At 47.6% G+C, this 22,879-nt stretch overlaps 1 protein-coding gene across 1 annotated transcript in view; it reads left to right on the forward strand.

The window, feature by feature from the left end:
- Nucleotides 1–22,879, forward strand: part of PRKX (protein kinase cAMP-dependent X-linked catalytic subunit) — a 95,748-nt gene that overhangs the window by 56,260 nt on the left and 16,609 nt on the right. The window contains exons 4-5 of the mRNA XM_066248778.1: nt 15,316–15,435; nt 20,585–20,680. Coding sequence (XP_066104875.1) covers nt 15,316–15,435; nt 20,585–20,680 — 216 coding nt within the window. The remainder of the gene's footprint in view (nt 1–15,315; nt 15,436–20,584; nt 20,681–22,879) is intronic.

Below are 22,879 nucleotides of genomic sequence, written 5' to 3' on the forward strand. Positions count from 1 at the left end.
TTTCATTTTGGGGTTATCTCGCTTTCCTTTCCACACTCGTTCTTCTTGTGGTTCCCGTCCCCTGATTAAAACGTGAGCTTTTCCTTTCTCGTGTCCCAAGCGGCCCACCGAATATCCTGGTGCAAACTAGCGTGTCTTTAAAAACAGGACTAGGTTGACCACCACTAAGGGGCGGTAGGGGCCAGGGCTGACCACCACAAGGGGGCGGTAGAGACCAGGCTGACCACCACTACGGGACGGTAGGGACCAGGCTGACCACCACTAGGGGGCGGTAGGGGCCAGGGCTGACCACCACAAGGGGGCGGTAGAGACCAGGCTGACCACCACTAGGGGGCGGTAGAGACCAGGCTGACCACCACTAGGGGGCGGTAGAGACCAGGCTGACCACCACTATGGGACGGTAGGGACCAGGCTGACCACCACTAGGGGGCGGTAGGGGCCAGGGCTGACCACCACAAGGGGGCGGTAGAGACCAGGCTGACCACCACAAGGGGGCGGTAGATACCAGGCTGACCACCACTAGGGGGCAGTAGAGACCAGGCTGACCACCACTACGGGACGGTAGGGACCAGGCTGAGCACCACTAAGGGGTGGTAGAGACCAGGCTGACCACCACTACAGGACGGTAGGGACCAGGCTGACCACCACTAAGGGGTGGTAGAGACCGGGCTGACCACCACTAGGGGGCGGTAGGGACCGGGCTGACCACCACTAGGGGGCGGTAGGGACCAGGCTGATCACCACAAGGGGGCGGTAGGGACCAGGCTGACCACCACTATGGGACGGTAGGGACCAGGCTGACCACCACTAGGGGGCGGTAGGGGCCAGGGCTGACCACCACAAGGGGGCGGTAGAGACCAGGCTGACCACCACAAGGGGGCGGTAGAGACCAGGCTGACCACCACTACTGGACGGTAGGGACCAGGCTGAGCACCACTAAGGGGTGGTAGAGACCAGGCTGACCACCACTACAGGACGGTAGGGACCAGGCTGACCACCACTAAGGGGTGGTAGAGACCGGGCTGACCACCACTAGGGGGCGGTAGGGACCGGGCTGACCACCACTAGGGGGCAGTAGGGACCAGGCTGACCACCACTAGGGGGCGGTAGAGACCAGGCTGACCACCACTAGGGGGCGGTAGAGACCAGGCTGACCACCACTACGGGACGGTAGGGACCAGGCTGACCACCACTAAGGGGTGGTAGAGACCAGGCTGACCACCACTAGGGGGCGGTAGAGACCAGGCTGACCACCACTACGGGACGGTAGGGACCAGGCTGACCACCACTAAGGGGCGGTAGAGACCGGGCTGACCACCACTAGGGGGCAGTAGGGACCAGGCTGATCACCACAAGGGGGCGGTAGGGACCAGGGGGCGCCCCGCCCCCCCCACGCGGAGACCCACCCCCCGCGCGTAGACTCCTCCCCCCCAGGGGGCGGGGCGCTGCATCCCGTCTGATGTCAGCCCAGCCTGCCGCCGCCAATGACAAGAACACGCATTCCTTAAATCGCCACCCCGGACAGTTTGAGTCATGCACGTGCTAAAAATGTCTGTTTCTCCAGAGCATCATGGTGTTTGTGTTTTCGAGCGATCTTGTTTTATTTACAGAGTTAAAACAGACGCCGCCGCCGCCGATGTGACCGACACGGTGTCTTTAATTCCATGTGGCTCACGCACAGTCGTTCTGACTGACACACAGTCCTCGGAAATGTCTCGCCTTTGCACGAACTTCCACCACCGAGTTCTGGGAAGCCCTGTGGCCTTTTCATGTCCGCAGGGCGTGTCCGTGAGGGGGATACAGTTTCATCAGAAACTCCCGGTCCCCCGACGACGTGGACAGTCGCAAAGTCGATTGTCATGCGCAAGCCCTCCAAAAATCCTGAAACTTTCTTTTTAGGGAACTGGATCGAATGTCACATTTAAATGTTTTTAAGGAATGAAATCAGATTAAAATCTCACGCCCTCGCCTGACCAGGCGGTGGCGCAGTGGATAGAGCATCGGACTGGGATGTGGAGGACCCAGGTTCGAGACCCTGAGGTCGCCAGCTTGAGCGCGGGCTCATCTGGTTTAAGCAAAAGCTCACCAGCTTAGACCCAAGGTCGCTGGCTCGAGCAAGGGGTTACTCGGTCTGCTGTAGCCCCCTGGTCAAGGCACATATGAGAAAGCAATCGATGAACATCTAAGGTGTCACAACAAAAAATTGATGCTTCTCATCTTTCTCCGTTCCTGTCTGTCTGTCCCTATCTGTCCCCCTCTCTGTCTCTGTCACACAAAAACAAAACAAAAGAAATCTCACCCCCTCAGTACATTTCGGGTGGGCAATAGCTGTGTGTGGCCCGTGGTTCCCGTATCAGACGGGGGGGACACACCTTTTAACAAGGTGACTGTGTTCCTCATGTGCTAGAAACCTCCGGGTGGATGAGGAACCTTGATTTGGGGCCGTTTCACCCTAAATTACACATCTCTGGCGATTCGTAGAAAGGGGCCATCCTTCAAACTCCTTTCCCCTTAGAGGATCCCATTGATTCCATTTTTTAAAGACTAAAACATAAAGATGAGGTGCTCTTCTGTAGTAGAACGAGGACCTCATTGATTGATTTATTTTGAATTCAACTTGGTCTGGAAACACCCGTGCTGCCCCCTACTGGCAGCCGGTGGTATAGGTTCTATACCCTGGGTTTATTTTTTAATTCATTTTATTGGGACGTCTGATTCCAGTGAAGAAAAATCTCTCGCCGAATCAATTGATGAGCAGCTGGGCGCACCATAGCCCTGTCCGGTTAACCCATGACGTCCATTTGCGATTAAAGGAATGAAGTCAGTATAGCAGCTAGCAACAAGGCATTAATGAACTTAACGAGCGAGTTGAATCTTTGGATCGAAGACCTCATTACTATCTTGATATGTTCCTTTCCCAAAGACAGAAGACTTTGTTTTCCTAGTCCTGGGTCCTGTTGCTTGCAAAGTTTTCTTTTTTAAATCTTTTTTTTTTTTCACCTTTTCATGTGTTCCTCTCGGCATGCCTAAAAAACTCTTCTGAGGTCCTCACAGACACATCGAAACAGCCTACTTCTGGTCTCGATGATTTAGACAGCAGTCACAACTTCTGCATTTGAAAGAGGCCAGAAATTCACCAAAGACCCCAGGGGTCACCACAAAATAGATGGAAATAATAAAAAAACAGAAAGACTTCCCCTCAAATAATATTTTTGAGCATACAATGTAGAGAAGTGAGTTTCTCCTAGATATCTATTTTTCATAAGGGTGTCAGGGTACAATATACCCTCCTAACCGGGCGAATTGATGTTTATCTGCACAGTGAGGATGTATGTATTGACCTGACAGCATTAAGAACATAGTGGCTAGGGCTGGAAGCTCCGTGGTAGGTGACTGGTGTCTGTTGAACCCAGGATACCGCGCAGGTGCTGAGCGTGAGCTGTCGTGGTCTTTGCATGCCCTGCTTTGCTCACCTGAGCAATGAGGAACATGCTTCCTGCTTCACGGAGCTGTTGCTGAGATTGGTGGGGTCTGCTCATTACAGAGCCCTGAGGACAGTTTCTGTCCCGCGATTATCATCAAGAGAGACAGGAGGTGCCGATGACTTTACCATCTCCATCCTCACTGTCGTTTCTATTCTCGTTGTTGTGATTATGATTGTCAGTGTCAATGTCATAGCACAGTCACCGTCAACACAGTCACTACCATCACCTTCATCATAATAACCATCACATCGCCATCACCATCATCATCACCATCACCAACATCATAATAACCATCACTTCACCATCATCATTATTATCACCATTATCATCATCACTGTCACCATAATCATCATAATTATGACCACCATCATCACCACCATCAGCATCATCAGCACCATTCCCATCATCATCACCATCATCACCATCATCACCACCATCACCACCATCCCCACCACCATCATGACCATCATTACCATTATCATCACCATCACCATCATCATCATCATCACCATCACCAACATCATAATAACCATCACATCACCATCACCATTATTACCATCATCACCATCGTCACCATCACCATCGTCACCATCATCATCACCACCACCACCACCATCACTACCGTCACTATCACCATCATCACCATCATCACCACCACCATCATGACCATCATCACCACCATCACCATAATCATCATCATAATTATGACCACCATCACCATCATCATCACCACCATCACCACCATTCCCATCATCATCACCATCATCACCACCATCATGACCATCATTACCATCATCATCACCATCATCACCATCATCATCATCATCATTACCATCACCATCATCATCGCCATCGTCACCATCATTATTGTCACCATCACCATCATCACTACCGTCACTATCACCATCATCACCACCATCACCACCACCATCATGACCGTCATTACCATCATCATCACCATCACCATAATCATCATCATAATTATGACCACCATCACCATCATCATCACCACCATTCCCATCATCATCACCATCATCACCACCATCACCACCACCATCATGACCATCATTACCATCATCATCACCATCATCATCACCGTCACCATAATCATCATCATAATTATGACCCCCATCACCATCATCATCACCACCATCAGCATCATCATCACCACCATCCCCATCATCATCACCATCATCATCACATCACCATCATTATTACCATCCCCATCATCACCATCATAATTATGACCACCGTCACTATTGTTGTGGACTAAATTGTGTCCCTCCAGAATCATAGTATTGAATCTTTAACCCCAAACACGACTGTATTGGAGAGGTAATTCAAGGAGGTAATTAATACAAGTTGAGAGAGCTGATGAGTGTGGGGCCTTCATCCCAGAGGATTGATGACCTTGTGGCACATTTGTTTCTCAGAGTTCTGCAGGCTCGATGTCCAAGATCGAGGTGCTGGCCCATTCCTGGGGGGGGGTTCTCTTCCTGGATTTTAGGTAGTCCTTCTTACTGTGTCATTACATGACACAACTGAGAGGTGTCTCTCTCTCTCTCTCTCTCTCTCTCTCTCTTTCTGTGTCTGTATCTTTCTTTTCCATTCTCACCACCATCCATTGGACCTCTTCTTACCCTGATTAGCCGTGCAAGATCCTATTCCCAGATAAAAGCCTCTTTATATGCACTGGGGCTGAGGACTTTTTTGGGGGGGAATCACAGTTCAGAACCCCGGTTCAGATGGCATGACAGGCGAGTGGGAAACTAAGGATGCACAAACTTGTAACATCTCTGCTCTACACAGAATCCCGCCTGTCCTTGGCTTCCACGGTCCCCCCACCCCTGCCCTAGTGGAACTGATAGCTGTGGGCACATGGAGAGGGACGGGTGTCCCCTTGCATTCTCTCGGGGAGGAAAAGGAGATAAAACCGGGGTCATGGATAATTCACGGTCTCCACCCACCAGCGATCTCCCTGTTATACCCCGGGCTCTCTTGTCTGTATCCACTGCATTTGGATACTCTTTATAGCAATTCTCACCTCTTCTGAGATATCTATCTGTCTATCTATCTATCTATCTATCTATATCTATAGATAGATAGATAGATATATGTATCTATAGATAGATAGGTATAGATATATATATAGACATAGACATAGATATAGATATAAATATTCTGGGATATATATATATATCCCATATATATATATATATCCCATCATCACCACCATCACCACCACCTATATCCCATCATCACCATCATCACCACCACCATCATGACCATCATTACCATCATCATTACCATCACCATAATCATCATCATAATTATGACCACCATTCCCATCATCACCACCATTCCCATCATCATCACCATCATCACCATCATCACCACCATCACCACCACCATCATGACCATCATTACCATTATCACCATCATCACCATAATCATCATAATTATGACCACCGTCACCATCATCATCACCACCATCAGCATCATCATCACCACCATCATCATCCCCATCATCACCATCACCAACATCATAATAACCATCACATCACCACCATCATCATCATCATCATCACTATCATAATTATGACCACCGTCACTATTGTTGTGGACTAAATTGTGTCCTTCCAGAATCATAGTATTGAAGCTTTAACCCCAAACACGACTGTATTGGAGAGGTAATTCAAGGAGGTAATTAATACAAGTTGAGAGAGCTGATGAGTGTGGGGCCTTCATATATATATATATATAGATATAGATATAGATATAGATATAGATATATAGATAGATATATAGATATATAGATAGATATAGATATAGATATATCTCCAGAAGAGTTGGAGCTTTTGGTAGGAGGCCTCCACTTTCACAGGGTCTCAAGCTGCCTGGGGCTACGTAGACACTGGACACGTGGACAGCCTGCTCTCCTGACCCCAGGAAGGAGCCAGAAAAGAGGGACTCACCTTTCCAAGTGTTAAGTTGGGGACACAGTACCCCGAGGCAGATAGAGTTACCGGCGTCTGCCTTCGCCTGGGTCTTCACATCAGTGAGGAGCTAGGCTCCCAGCTGCAGGCACGCCACCTTGCATGCGCCGTCCCGTGCGGAGAGCGTCCTGATCTAACGTCCGCTGGGAAGCCGTGACCGCAGCCAAGTTCATTGATTGACACAAACGCCTCGTCACACGATCGGCACGCTTTTCCTGACCGCGACGCCCTAGCAGATTCCCAGTGTAGAAGACGCTATTTCAAACCCCACTCACCTCGCCGCACGTTCGATTGCCCGGAAGGTAAACGTCTTACAACTGAAAGTGATGTCCTTGGACCGACATCTCCCCCTCTGCCCCCACACCCCCTCATGCCCATTTCCATGAGTTTTAGCATTCCAGATTCTCACCTAAATGGGATCTTCCAGGACTTGTCTTTCTGTGTCAGGCTTATTTCACTGATCAGCGTATCGGATGCAGAATCCATCCATGTTGCTGCTAGTGGTGGACTCTCCCCCCCTTTTTCACGGCCGAGTAATATTCGTGCATGTGGGGGTAGACATTCTGTACATCTACCCCACATTTGTATACACTCACCTATCCATGGAGCCTTTTTTTATTCATTTTTTAAAGATTTATTTTTTTTTTATTTTTTTTATTTTTCTGAAGTTGGAAACAGGAGGCAGTCAGACAGACTCTCCCGCATATGCCCAACCAGGATCCACCCGGCATACCCACCAGGGGGCGATAATCTGCCCATCTGGGGCGTCGCTCTGTTGCAACCAGAGCCATTCTAGCGCCTGAGGCAGAGGCCATGGAGCCATCCCCAGCGCCTGGGCCAACTTTGCTCCAATGGAGCCTTGGCTGCAGGAGGGGAAGAGAGAGACAGAGAGGAAGGAGAAGGAGAGGGGTGGAGAAGCAGATGGGCGCTTCTCCTGTGTGCCCTGACCGGGAATCGAACCCGGGACTCCTACACGCCAGGCCGATGCTCTACCACTGAGCCAACCGGCCAGGGCCTGTGGAGCCTTTTATATCTTGACTATTGTGAAGAAGATGGTGATGACAGTCATGTACCATAAAACTCAGCATTCGGACCATTTTCCAGTAAACAAGCCAGTGGCATTTAGCTCAGTTGAAATCTCGTGCTGCCATCTTCTGCGTTTGATTCCAGAACATTCTCATCACTCCAGAAGATGATGACCCCATCCCTGTGAGCAGTTCTCCCCAGCCCCTGAGAACTACTAACCCAGTATCACATTCTATTAGTTCCCGGATAAACTGAGCTGTGATCAGTATCACATTCTATTAGTTTCCGGATAAACTGAGCTGTGATCAGTATCACATTCTATTAGTTCCCGGATAAACTGAGCTGTGATCAGTATAACATTCTATTAGTTTCCGGATAAACTGAGCTGTGTTAGTTCCCGGATAAACTGAGCTGTGATCAGTATCACATTCTATTAGTTCCCGGATAAACTGAGCTGTGATCAGTATCACATTCTGTTAGTTCCCGGATAAACTGAGCTGTGTTAGTTCCCGGATAAACTGAGCTGTGATCAGTATCACATTCTGTTAGTTCCCGGATAAACTGAGCTGTGATCAGTATAACATGCTATTAGTTCCCGGATAAACTGAGCTGTGATCAGTATAACATTCTATTAGTTTCCGGATAAACTGAGCTGTGAACAGTATCACATTCTGTTAGTTCCCGGATAAACTGAGCTGTGATCAGTATCACATTCTATTAGTTTCCAGATAAACTGAGCTGTGATCAGTATCACATTCTATTAGTTCCCGGATAAACTGAGCTGTGATCGGTATCATATTCTATTAGTTTCCAGATAAACTGAGCTGTGATCAGTATCACATTCTATTAGTTTCTGGATAAACTGCGCTGTGATCGGTATCACATTCTATTAGTTCCCGGATAAACTGAGCTGTGATCAGCATCACATTCTATTTCCGGATAAACTGAGCTGTGATTAGTATCACATTCTATTAGTTTCTGGATAAACTGAGCTGTGTTAGTTCCTGGATAAACAGAGCTGTGATCAGTATCACATTCTATTAGTTTCTGGATAAACTGAGCTGTGATTAGTATCACATTCTATTCGTTTCTGGATAAACTGAGCTGTGTTAGTTCCCGGATAAACAGAGCTGTGATCAGTATCACATTCTGTTAGTTCCCGGATAAACTGAGCTGAGATCACTATCACATTCTATTAGTTTCCGGATAAACTGAGCTGAGATCACTATCACATTCTATTAGTCTCCGGATAAACTGAGCTGTGATCAGTATCACATTCTATTAGTTTCCGGATAAACTGAGCTGTGATCAGTATAACAGTCTATTAGTTTCCGGATAAACTGAGTTGTGATCCGTATCACATTCTATCAGTTCCCGGATAAACTGAGTTGTGATCAGCATCACATTCTATTAGTTCCCGGATAAACTGAGCTGTGATCGGTATCAGATTCTATTAGTTTCTGGATAAACTGCGCTGTGATCGGTATCACATTCTATTAGTTCCCGGATAAACTGAGCTGTGATCAGCATCACATTCTATTTCCGGATAAACTGAGCTGTGATTAGTATCACATTCTATTAGTTTCTGGATAAACTGAGCTGTGTTAGTTCCCGGATAAACAGAGCTGTGATCAGTATCACATTCTATTAGTTTCTGGATAAACTGAGCTGTGATCGGTATCAGATTCTATTAGTTCCCGAATAAACTGAGCTGTGATCAGAATCACAGTCTATTAGTTTCCGGATAAACTGAGCTGTGATCAGTATCACATTCTATTAGTCCCCGGATAAACTGAGCTGTGATCAGTATCACATTCTATTAGTTTCCGGATAAACTGAGCTGTGATCAGTATCACATTCTATTAGTTCCCAGATAAACTGAGCTGTGATCAGTATCAGATTCTATTAGTTCCCGGATAAACTGAGCTGTGATCAGTATCACAGTCTATTAGTTTCTGGATAAACTGAGTTGTGATCAGTATCACATTCTATTAGTTCCCGGATAAACTGAGCTGTGATCAGCATCACATTCTATTTCCGGATAAACTGAGCTGTGATTAGTATCACATTCTATTAGTTTCTGGATAAACTGAGCTGTGTTAGTTCCCGGATAAACAGAGCTGTGATCAGTATCACATTCTATTAGTTTCTGGATAAACTGAGCTGTGATTAGTATCACATTCTATTAGTTTCTGGATAAACTGAGCTGTGTTAGTTCCCGGATAAACAGAGCTGTGATCAGTATCACATTCTGTTAGTTCCCGGATAAACTGAGCTGAGATCACTATCACATTCTATTAGTTTCCGGATAAACTGAGCTGAGATCACTATCACATTCTATTAGTCTCCGGATAAACTGAGCTGTGATCAGTATCACATTCTATTAGTTTCCGGATAAACTGAGCTGTGATCAGTATAACAGTCTATTAGTTTCCGGATAAACTGAGTTGTGATCCGTATCACATTCTATTAGTTCCCAGATAAACTGAGCTGTGATCAGTATCAGATTCTATTAGTTCCCGGATAAACTGAGCTGTGATCAGTATCACAGTCTATTAGTTTCTGGATAAACTGAGTTGTGATCAGTATCACATTCTATTAGTTTCCGGATAAACTGAGTTGTGATCAGTATCACATTCTATCAGTTCCCGGATAAACTGAGCTGTGATCAGAATCACAGTCTATTAGTTTCCGGATAAACTGAGCTGTGATCTATTAGTTTCCGGATAAACTGAGCTGTGATCAGTATCATTAGTTTCCGGATAAACTGAGCTGTGATCGGTATCACATTCTATTAGTTTCTGGATAAACTGAGCTGTGATCAGAATCACAGTCTATTAGTTTCCGGATAAACTGAGCTGTGATCTATTAGTTTCCGGATAAACTGAGCTGTGATCAGTATCATTAGTTTCCGGATAAACTGAGCTGTGATCAGTATCACATTCTATTAGTTTCCGGATAAACTGTGCTGTGATCGGTATCACATTCTATTAGTTCCCGGATAAACTGAGCTGTGATCAGCATCACATTCTATTTCCGGATAAACTGAGCTGTGATTAGGATCACATTCTATTAGTTTCTGGATAAACTGAGCTGTGTTAGTTCCCGGATAAACAGAGCTGTGATCAGTATCACATTCTGTTAGTTCCCGGATAAACTGAGCTGAGATCACTATCACATTCTATTAGTTTCCGGATAAACTGAGCTGAGATCACTATCACATTCTATTAGTCTCCGGATAAACTGAGCTGTGATCAGTATCACATTCTATTAGTTTCCGGATAAACTGAGCTGTGATCAGTATAACAGTCTATTAGTTTCCGGATAAACTGAGTTGTGATCCGTATCACATTCTATCAGTTCCCGGATAAACTGAGTTGTGATCGGTATCACATTCTCTTAGTTCCCGGATAAACTGAGCTGTGATTGGTATCAGATTCTATTAGTTCCCGGATAAACTGAGCTGTGATTAGTATCACAGTCTATTAGTTTCCGGATAAACTGAGTTGTGATCAGTATCACATTCTATCAGTTCCCGGATAAACTGAGCTGTGATCAGAATCACAGTCTATTAGTTTCCGGATAAACTGAGCTGTGATCTATTAGTTTCCGGATAAACTGAGCTGTGATCAGTATCATTAGTTTCCGGATAAACTGAGCTGTGATCAGTATCACATTCTATTAGTCCCCGGATAAACTGAGCTGTGATCAGTATCACATTCTATTAGTTTCCGGATAAACTGAGCTGTGATCAGTATCACAGTCTATTAGTTTCCGGATAAACTGAGTTGTGATCAGTATCACATTCTATCAGTTCCCGGATAAACTGAGCTGTGATCAGAATCACAGTCTATTAGTTTCCGGATAAACTGAGCTGTGATCTATTAGTTCCCAGATAGACTGAGCTGTGATCAGTATCACATTCTATTAGTTTCTGGAATAAACCATAATGATTCGGTATAGGTATGTACTACAAAATAGCTCGTAGAATAAATCTCGTTGATTTATTTATTGTAACTAATCCACCACTGGACTAGTTACAACTAGGTCCTTGTGAAGAGAAGGTTTAACACTCCCTGTTGGTGACTTTCAAATCAACAACTGGGCTATAATCCATCTCATCTCAGGACGTCTCTACCCCCTCTGCCTGTTCCCAGGGGACGTTTTTGACGGTAGGGTCCCCCAGATCTTGTTGGACAAAAGTGGAGAAAATGCAGACAAACCGGGTTTGCACTTTCTGCAAAGCAGAAACATTTTCGAAACGTCCGCAGAAAAGTCACACGTCCGTACATTTTCATGAAATGTGGCAGCTCGTTACTTGTAAAGCGAATTTTTCGTATAGAAGGAGAAGACACGTTTTCTCTCTCTGTTTTGACGAAAAGAGACACATTTGCCTGACCGGGCAGTGGCGCTTGGATAGAGCGTCGGACTGGGATGCGGAGGACCCAGGTTCGAGACCCTGAGGTCGCCGGCTTGAGCGCAGGCTCATCTGGTTTGAGCAAAAGCTCACCAGCTTGGACCCAAGGTCGCTGGCTCAAGCAGGGGTCACTTGCTCTGCTGTAGCCCCCCAGTCAAGGCACATAATGAGAAAGCAATCAATGAACAATTAAGGTGTCGCAACAAAGAATTGATGATGGATGCTTCTCATTTATTTGTTCCTGCCTGTCTGTCCCTATCTGTCCCTCTCTCTAACTCTTTCTCCATCTCTGTAAAAAAAAAAAAAAATTCTAAAAAAAAGAGAGAGAGAGAGAGACACCCGAGGCTGCCCAGGCAAGGCGTGATCGCAATGAAAAGTAACAAAAACCAACCAAATAACCAGAAAGATCCACCCTCCCTGGGGGGTCCCCGCTGGGCTGTTCACAATGTCTTGCTTTTAGCCGGCTGTCCTCTAGGTGGCACCAGAAGCTCATTTTATTTTATATTATTTTATTTTATTTAATTTCGCTCCGATCTGCAGAGAAGATCCTTTTGGAAGTTCTCTGCCCCCTGACAGTCCCGCACAGGCCTGCGTCCCTTAATGTGAGAAGCCTCAGGTGCAATTAAAGGGACAGGGAACCCACAAAAACATGGCCAGCCGTTGCTTTGCTTGGGTTATTTATAGCTGTGTGTTTCCCCTCAGAGGACGGAATTCTTAGCCGATTCATGCAAATCGAGCCAGCATGGGGCTTGTTCAAGGCGAGAAGCAGTTAATGACGGAAGGTTTCAATCTTTTTTTGTTTTTAATTATTTTTAAATTTAATTTATTGTCTTTACATAGATTCTAGAGTCACCCCGAATGCCTCTCCCCTCCCCCCTATTCCCCTCAACATCTCCCTTGCTCCCCTCCCTATAACACCTTCCCCCCTTCCTTTCAGGTTTATCCCATCCTCTCATCCCCTTTCCCTCTGTCCTCTTTTCCTCTGGTCCCTTTGATCCCTCCTCTGTCTCAATTCCGTTCCTCAGTTCTCATTATTCCTTGCATTCTGCAAATGAGTAAGGTCTATGATATTTTTCTTTTTCTGCCTGGCTTATTTCACTCAACATAATATATAGTTTCCAGGTCCATCCATGTTGTTGCAAAAGGTAATATTTTCTTCTTTTTCATAGCCCCATAGTATTCCATTGTGTATATGTACCACTGCTTTTTAATCCACTCATCCTCTGACAGACACTTGGGCTGTTTCCAGATCTTCGCTATTGTGAACAAGGCTGCCATAAACATGGGGGTGCATTCTTTTTTTTTTTTTTTTTTTTCCAAACCGGATCCAGCAATACATGAAAAAAATCATACATCATGATCAAGTGGGATTTATCCTGGGGGAGGCAAGGCTGGTACAATATTCGTAACTCAATCAATGTGATTCATCATATAAACAAAAGGAAGGAGAAAAACCACATGATAATTTCAATAGATGCAGAAAAAGCATTTGATAAAATCCAGCACCCATTCATGATCAAAACTCTTAGCAAAGTGATAATACAGGGGACATACCTCAACATGTTAAAGGATGTCTAGGACAAACCCACAGCCAACATTTTTTTTTAACTGTCACTTTCTAGGCAGACAAGCACTGCCCGTTCGTTATCTGGATACAGAGTAACCGTGGTCAACAACAGTAACAAGGAGAGTAACCATACCCACAGGACAGACAGGGAGTGACGTTCTGTTTGGGCTCAATGTGTTTTCAGGGGAACAGGAGACAAAGTTACTGTCTATCAAAGGGCTGGGGAGAGTGACTCAGCTGTGATGTCATCCACACATTGAGTTAAGTGATTGTAGCATTCTTAGTGGGTTATTGTAACAAGCTCAGGGAACAGGATTGTATTAGGGCACTCCTGTGGTGTTCTGCTCCTCCCCCCCCCCCCCAAGGACTCGGATTTTGTTGTATCGGGTGTTTTTTGTTGGTTCGCTTATTTTTGTCGTTTTTGGCAACTTAGGCATTAATTCAATTTCCTTTTTTTTAACAAGATCATTACCTTTGGTGACCATTTTACTTAATCAACAAAAATCTTCAAGTATATTCTTATGCTGTTTGTTCTGAAGTGGGTCTCCTTTAAAAAATTTTTTTTTTAATTTATTGATTTGAGAGAGCGAGAGGGAGAGAAACATTGATATATTGTTCCACTCATTTATGCATTCATTGGTTGGTGTTCATATGGGCCCTGACCGGGGATCAAACCCACAACCTTGGTGTTGCAGGATGGTGTTTTAACCAACAGAGCTACTTGACCAGGTTTGAGCTGGGCTCTTATAGACAACATATATATATATATACACACACACACACACACACATATATATATGAGTCTTCTTTACTTATCCAGTATTTAAATCTGTTTACACATTTAAAGTGATTATTGCCTGACCTGTGCTGGCGCAGTGGATAAAATGTTGACCTAGAACGCTGAGGTCGGCGATTAGAGACCTTGGGCTTGCCAGGTCAAGGCGCATATGAGACAGAAACTACTATGAGTTGATGCTTTCTGCTCCTCCCTCTTCTCTCTTTTTCTCACTTTCTCTAAAATCAATAAATATAATTTTTCTTTTTTACTTTTTTTTTTCTTTTTACAGGGACAGACAGGAAGGGAAAGAGATGAGAAGCATCAATCATCAGTTTCTTTGTTGTGACACCTTTGTTGTGCATTGATTGCTTTCTCATATGTGCCTTGACCGTGGGGCTACAGCAGACTGAGTGACCCCTTGCTCGAGCCAGTGACCTTGGATCCAAGCTGGGGAGCTTTGCTCAAACCCAATGAGCCCGTGCTCAAGCTGATGACCTCAGGGTCTCGAACCTGGGTCCTCCGCATCCCAGTTCGATGCTCTATCCACTGCGCCACCGCCTGGTGAGGCAATAAATATAATATTTAAAAAAAATAACAACTGATTCTTTTTTAAAAAATTATTTATTTATTTATTCATTTGAGAGAGGAGAGGGAGAGACAGAGAGAGAGAGAGAGAGAGGAGAGACAGAGAGAGCGAAGGGGGGGAGGAGCTGGAAGCATCAACTCCCATATGTGCCTTGACCAGGCAAGCCCAGGGTTTCGAACCGGCGACCTCAGCATTTCCAGGTCGACGCTTTATCCACTGCGCCACCACAGGTCAGGCCACAAACTGATTCTTGATAGAAACATGCAGTTTTCTAACCCCTGAATTCTTTGTTGTTGTTGTGTTTTTTTTATATTTCCGTTCCAGTGGGCATTCGTTATTATTTTATGTTACTTTCGGGAGGGGAGCAGCAAGATAATTCTATCGCCGACGCTTCTAATGGGTCCCCGTGCCCTGGCCCGAGCAGGGCTGAGGTTTTACCCGTGGCTTTCTGTCCCGCCAGGACGTGGACCCTCTGCGGAACGCCCGAGTACCTGGCCCCCGAAGTCATCCAGAGCAAGGGCCACGGGCGAGCGGTGGACTGGTGGGCGCTGGGCGTCCTCATCTTCGAGATGCTTTCCGGGTGAGTAAGGGCTGGCGGGCGGGGGAATGTCAGGACGCGCCCTCCATCCAACACGTCCGTCCCCCGGCTCGGTTGCCCTGGTTCGGACGGTGCGTTGGGGCGGAACAGTTTTTTTGTTTGTTTGTTTGTTTGTTTGTATTTTTCTGAAGCTGGAAACTGGGAGAGACAGACAGACTCCCGCATGCGCCCGACCAGGATCCACCCAGCACGCCCACCAGGGGCGACGCTCTGCCCCTCCGGGGCGTCGCTCTGCCGCGACCAGAGCCACTCTAGTGCCTGAGGCAGAGGCCAAGGAGCCATCCCCAGCACCCGGGCCAACTTTGCTCCAATGGAGCCTTGGCTGTGGGAGGGGAAGAGAGAGACAGAGAGGAAGGAGAGGGGGAGGGGTGGAGAAGCAGATGGGCGCCTCTCCTGTGTGCCCTGGCCGGGAATCGAACCCGGGACCTCTGCACGCCAGGCCGACGCTCTACCACTGAGCCAACCGGCCGGGGCCTGGGGCGGAACAGTTTTGAGGTCTGGTGGCCCCTGCCCAGTGGGCAGCCACCTGGACGCACTTGGGTCTAGGTGTCCCTTCTGCGAGTCTGACCTTCCTCTTCTGCGTGGAGTCTGTTTGGAGCTCCGTACTGCACCTGCCGGATAAACATACGTAAATGGAAGGCAGCGTAGGGCTTTATGGGCGTGAACAGCGTCGTCCAGGGGGGAAGACCGTGCTTTCTAGAAATCGATGACCGTGTCTTCCCCTCCATCCGGGATCCTGAGAGGCGGACACTTGTCTCGGCTTCACCAGGTTAGATGACGCCACGTCTGGTGAGCCCGGCCTCACGCCCCTCGAGCAGGAACGCACAGCCAGCGTGGGGACGCCTCCTGACCGGAAGGCTGGCTCTTTCTCATCCCTGATGGCTCAGTGGACAGGCAGCCCCTCCGGGGGGGTGCCGGGAACACTTTCTGGGGACCGTTGGGCAGACTGCTTCTCTGCCCCTTCCCACCCACTCTGCCCTTTCCCTTAGTGATTTTTCTGCTTGACGCCCTTGTTCTCTGCCTGTGAGTTTCACGCATGCCGGCTTGACTCCTGGTCGTAGCAAAAAGCCGGGCCCTGTCCCACACCTGTCAGACGCAGGGAACGTCCACAGATTTGTCCCCACGAACCTTTTCTTTTTCGTCTTACCCATCGAAGATTTTTTCAATGAGCTGTCTACCTATTCATCCTTTAAAATTCACCGTGACTGTCTACTCGGGTGCCCTGAGCGAATCACGCCTGAGTCCCCCGGGCCGTGTGCAAGCAGGGAGACAGGCTCGAGTCCACGGTGCCCAGGGTCAGTCCCTCAAGGGGACACAGTGGTTATAAGCAGACGCCCGTGTTGGCCACTAGAGGGCAGGCGTGCCTGGTCATCGTGGAATCAAAATGAGGTTCACATGTTTTGTTCTATTTTATTATTAAAGTAAAATGTCATAGGACAACACGTAATAACGTGTAATGTTATTACTAAATACAGTATCAGAACCCAGTACACTATAGAACATAATATGAATAGAACTGGATACATACAATATGAAATTGTTAGACTAGAATAGAACAGAACACATGAGGATATATTAAAAATGATTACATTAGGGTTATTATGTAATTCGTTATTAGAAGTATTAGGATACTATTAGGGATATAATGTATAATGATATCATCCTTATATATTGTTATATATAAATTATAATTTATATGTAAACTATATAAATAGAGTATATAATTCTTATACGATTATTTCACCTATTCAAGCTTGTTAACTTCGGCCCATGAAATCAACCTTCTCACCAAAACTAGAGGATACATCGAAAATGAATAAATATGAAGCTATAAAATATCCCCTCTTTTTGGTGAGCAGTATATAATAAAATATATTCTGAAAGTATGATATATTCTCATATTATGATATGTATTCTTATATTATACTATGGGAATATGAATTATATATTAGGTTACTATGTATAATGTTATATATTCTTATATTAGCATGGGAATATGTATTACCAGTATATGTTAGATCACTATATATAATATGTTATAAGGATATGCTATAATATAGTGTATTTTATAATATTAGAAAATAGAACATTTCTATTATTTTAGTAGAATGTTAACAATAGAATACTTCTATTATTCTTTTAGGTCAGGGGTTGGGAACCTATGGCTCGCAAGCCAGATGTGGCTCTTTTGATGGCTGCATCTGACTCGCAGACAAATCTTTAATAAAAAAAAAATAATAACGTTAAAAAGATAAAACACTCTCACGTGTCACAATCCATTCATTTCCTACCGCTCATGTTCATGGTTGCGGGTGGCTGGAGCCAATCACAGCTGTCCTCCGGGACAACACCACGTTTTTATTGGATGATGCGTCACGTCCACGGGTCGTTGTACGGCTCTCACGGAATGACATTTTAAAATATGTGGCGTTCATGGCTCTCTCAGCCACAAAGGTTCCCAAGCCCCTGTTCTAGCGTAAGAACAGAAAAGGAAATACCATTGCAGTCTGGTTTTTTTCTTCGGCTCTATTACTAGACTAATGGATGGTGAGTAAGTGAAACTTGCTCCTAACTAGCCCCAAGCTCCGTGAGCCGACCTATGAATTAATTTCACACCGTGTGCTCGCAAATAGGCGTGTTTCCGTTTTGCACATTTTCGGTTCGGAGGATGCAGGTTTTCTAGGGGGGACTTCCTGAGAGAGGTCACTCCCGTGCGTGCCCTGAGCTTGGCCGGCCCCTCCCGGGCGTGGCTGGGCTCGTCCTGTGGTCCTGCATCCCCACCTCTTCCCTGCCTCCCTCCCGAGCTCCCTGATGTCCACCCAAGGGTTCCCTTTCCTACGCGGGCAGAGGGGTCCGTATCCACAGCAACCAGGCCACGTCACTCTGCCCTGCAGCGGTCTAGCGCAGAGATCCTGGGCTCCTTGTTAAAGGCGTCCGTGAGGTGGTCTGTAGGAGACACCCCCCCTCTGCCCCATCCCAGATGAAGACGCTATTGATTTTGATGCTGCCCCTGTCCCCAACACGCCACCGGGCACCTGCTAGCTCGCCAGACTCCTGCAGGGTGTGATACTTTCTCTTCTGCGTCTCATGGTGTCGGTTGACCCCATAACCTTGACACAGCGTTCTTCTCTCATTAGTTGGGGTCCTCACCCCTTTTCTCCTTCCTTGAAAGCTCTTGCCTAGGAAGTCACTGGCCACAGGCTGTGATTTTCGTGCCCGTGAACGTGGAGAGTTCCCAGGGCAGCCCCGGGCAGGGGGTTGACCGACCGTCCGGATGGTGGATGACGTAACCTTTTCATCCAAAGCCTGTCCGCGTCCGGCTGGCTCACTGGGCTTTTGTTTTTCTCTGTCCGTCCGCACGCATCGTTAGCAAATACCGGAAGATGTAGCCAGATCAGCCAAGATTCTTTTTTTTTTTTTTTTTTTTAATCTATTCGTTTATTGCTTGAATGGTTCGATGAAGTCTTTTCTGAGGTATCAGCCAAGCAATCGTAGGCAGGATTTTATTTTCAGCTAATGACAGAGGGAAATGTGCGATGGGACAGGGCGACCCCAGTTCCTCCATTTTTATCTATGGGGGACTTAACTGCCCACACACACGCACGCACACACAGACCAGTTTAAAAGGAAGATGGTGGCCCTGGCCGGTTGGCTCAGTGGTAGAGCGTCGGCCTGGCGTGCAGGAGACCCGGGTTCAATTCCCGGCCAGGGCACACAGGAGAAGCGCCCATCTGCTTCTCCACCCGTCCCCCTCTCCGTCCTCTCTGTCTCTCTCTTCCCCTCCCGCAGCCAAGGGTCCATTGGAGCAACATTGGCCTGGGCACTGAGGATGGCTCCATGGCCTCTGCCTCAGACGCTAGAATGGCTCCGGTTGCAACAGAGCGACGCCCCGGATGGGCAGAGCATCGCCCCCTGGTGGGCGTGCCGGGTGGATCCCGGTCGGGCGCATGCGGGAGTCTGTCTGACTGCCTCCCCGTTTCCAACTTCCGAAAAATACAAAAAAATAAATAAATAAAAGGATGATGGTAGTTGTAGTGGGAGCCACAACTGTGAGAGACATTAGCGGACCCCTACCAGGTTTCCACAGCCGTCCATTTTAAATGTCACTCCGGTCATCAGAGTCCTTCACACTCTTTTTTTAAATTTAATTTTATTTTTTTTAATTTATTCATTTTAGAGAGGAGAGGGAGAGACAGAGAGAGAGAGAGAGAGAGAGAGAAGGGGGGAGGAACTGGAAGCATTAACTCCCATATGTGCTTTGACCAGGCAAGCCCAGGGTTTCGAACCGGCGACCTCAGCATTTCCAGGTTGACGCTATATCCACTGTGCCACCACAGGTCAGGCCCTGAGTCCTTCACACTCTTAAGACTCATCATCAACCCCAAAGGGCTTTCAGCTCGGTGCGTCTCTCACCATTTTACTGCCTTTGAAAGCTCTAGCGAAATTAAAATGTACACAGATTTTTCTAAAATAATAGTCATCTCACTCATGATGCGCACAGATAACATTTTAAGGGGGAAAATAACCATAACTCAAAGAATTAAAAATATTTATGGACCCCGGCAGGTTGGCTCAGTGGTAGAGCGTCGGCCCAGTGTGTGGACGTCCTGGGTTCGATTCCTGGTCAACGCACACAGGAGAAGTGACCATCTGCTTCTCTCCTTTTCCCTCTCCATCTCCCCCTTCTCTCTCTCTCTTCCCTTCCCCCAGCCAGTAGCTCCATTGGTTCGAGCATCGGCCCCAGGCACTGAGGATAGCTCAGCTGATCTGAGCATGTCAGCCTCAGGCACTAAAAATAGCTCAGTTGATTCAAGCATCGGCCCCAGTCAGGGGTTGCCATGTGGATCCTGATTAAGGCCCATGCAGGAGTCTGTCTCTCTCCCCTCCTCTCACTTTAAAAAAAAATTAGCGAGAGCCATGGCTGGTTGAACGGCCTCCTGGTGGTTTTCTGGGCTCGACCGGCCCTTCTGCACAGATGTTTCGATTTTTCACGCCTCACTTAGAAGTATCCCTTCCAATGTGTCCCCGGACAGGACTCCGGCGTGCAAGGAAGAAGGTGCAGGGGGGCCTGACTCCGTCCTCGCTGTCTGTCTGCCAGAAACACCCATTTTTAATCTGCGTCTCCCACCAGGTTCCCTCCGTTTTTCGACGACAACCCGTTTGGCATTTATCAGAAGATCCTAGCCGGCAAAATCGACTTCCCCAGACATCTGGATTTCAATGTCAAGTGAGTACGACGTCCCTCCCCGCCCCCCCTCTCCGCCGCCCGGTCGGTCCTCGGCTGTGTTTATTTATTAAGCGTCAAAAAACAAAGGAATAAATAAATTCAAGCCCGACATCTGCTGAGCAGGACACCACGTCGTTGCCCTTTCTCGCTGTGCACTGTGTTGACACAATCTGTGCTCTCATCTTTCCCGCTGAAAGGCGAACGTTTCTCATGACTTTGCTGCTCTTCATATTTCACCCGCTCGTGAGTCTTGGCCAGCGGTGAGATCCTGGGTGCCCCCGATGATGTTTGCAACGTGCCCGTCCTCCCTGCGTCCTGCCCCTGTGTCCTTGATCGCGAGAGAGGCGCTTGGGTATTTCACACGGAGGGTCCCCCCTTCCCCGGCTAATTCTTTTATTTCTTTTTCTTTCTTTCTTTGTATTTTTCTGAAGCTGGAAACGGGGAGAGACAGTCAGACAGACTCCCGCATGCGCCCGACTGGGATCCACCCGGCACGCCCACCATGGGTGACGCTCTGCCCACCAGGGGGCGATGCTCTGTCCCTCCGGGGCATCACTCTGCCGCGACCAGAGCCACTCCAGTGCCTGGGGCAGAGGCCAAGGAGCCATCCCCAGCGCCCGGGCCATCTTTGCTCCAATGGAGCCTCAGCTGCCGGAGGAGAAGAAAGAAACAGAGAGGAAGGAGGGGGTGGGGGGTGGAGAAGCAAATGGGCGCTTCTCCTGTGTGCCCTGGCCGGGAATCAAACCCGGGTCCCCCGCACGCCAGGCCGACGCTCTACCGCTGAGCCAACCGGCCAGGGCTCTTTTATTTCTTTTTGGCGGTTGGCGGACATGGTAACGAGTTTAACAGGGTTCACCTTGTCTCCTTGCTGCTGAGAGGGTTCTCGTTCTTTTTTATAATTTTTATTTTTTTATTTTTCTGAAGTGAGAAGCAGGAAGGCAGAGAGACAGACTCCCACATGTGCCTGATTGGGATCCATCAGGTGTGCCCACTAGGGGGGCGATGCTCTTCTTAGCACCTGAGGCGGAGGCCATGGAGCCATCCTCAGCGCCCGGGCCAACTTTGCTCCAGTGGAGCCTTGGCTGCAGGAGGGGAAGAGAGAGACAGAGAGGAAGGAGAGGGGGAGGGGTGGAGAAACAGACAGATGGGCGCTTCTCCTGTGTGCCCGAACCGGGGACTTTCACATACCGGGCGGAAGCTCTACCGCTGAGCCAGCCAGCCAGGGCTGAGACAGTTTTCATTCTTCGATGGCTTTTTCCTGCGGAGGTTTGGCTGCAGAGGGTCAGGCAACAAGTGCAGAGCATGTCCCCGGGGACGAAGGTGCCCATGTCAGAATTCCTGTCTGGGGTCGCCTTACCCGGTCACCTTGTTTGATTGGCCCCCCGAGCTGTTTCGCAAGCGTTTGATTTTTGTTTTCAACACACCCTTTGTTTTTTTATAATCCTGGCAATGCTCTAAGGGACTTCCCTCGTAGGACCAGAGATGTGGTAGATAATAGGGCAAAAAGAAGGAAAAAGATGTTTATTTGGGGAATGTTTTGGGAGGACAGAGTGTAATGAGTTTGCTTATTTTGTTTTTTGTTTTGGGGGGGTGTATTTGTTGAGATGTGAAAACAAGGCAAGAGACACCCAGTAATGATTGGGAAGGTATCCAATTTCTCAGTGCCCTCCTATTCCTCCGTTTTGGTCACAAGAAAGCGTAGAGACTGAGGCCCTCGTTGGTTGGTTTGCTCAGTGGATAGAGTGTTGGCCTGCTATATGAATTTCCTGCGTTCAATCCCTGGTCAGGGCACACAGGACAAGCAACTGTCTACTTCTTCCCCTTCCTTTTTCCCATCTCTCTCTCTTCCCCTCCCCCAGCCAGTTGTTTGAACATCAGCCCCAAGTGCTGAGGATATAGCTCCATTGGAGCGCATCAGCCTCTGGCACTAAAAATAGCTCAGTTGATTCGAGCATCGGCCCTAGATGGGGTTGCTGCATGGATCCTGGTCAAGCAGCATCTCACCCTCATGGGATCGGCTTTCCATATCCCCAAACGGCCTACCCTTTAGGGGGAGGACCTCAGGGAGCATTAGCTCAGACTTGACAATCGTCTCCGTGCCTGTGGAGAGGCAGTCCTTGCAAACCAAGAGTCCCATCTGTTCGGACGCCTGCAGGGAGGAGCGGGACCGTCTGGCATGGTAGAATGACAGGTCTTTGC

The sequence above is a fragment of the Saccopteryx bilineata genome, chromosome X (assembly GCF_036850765.1).
Source record: "Saccopteryx bilineata isolate mSacBil1 chromosome X, mSacBil1_pri_phased_curated, whole genome shotgun sequence".
Taxonomy (NCBI): Eukaryota; Metazoa; Chordata; class Mammalia; order Chiroptera; family Emballonuridae; genus Saccopteryx; species Saccopteryx bilineata.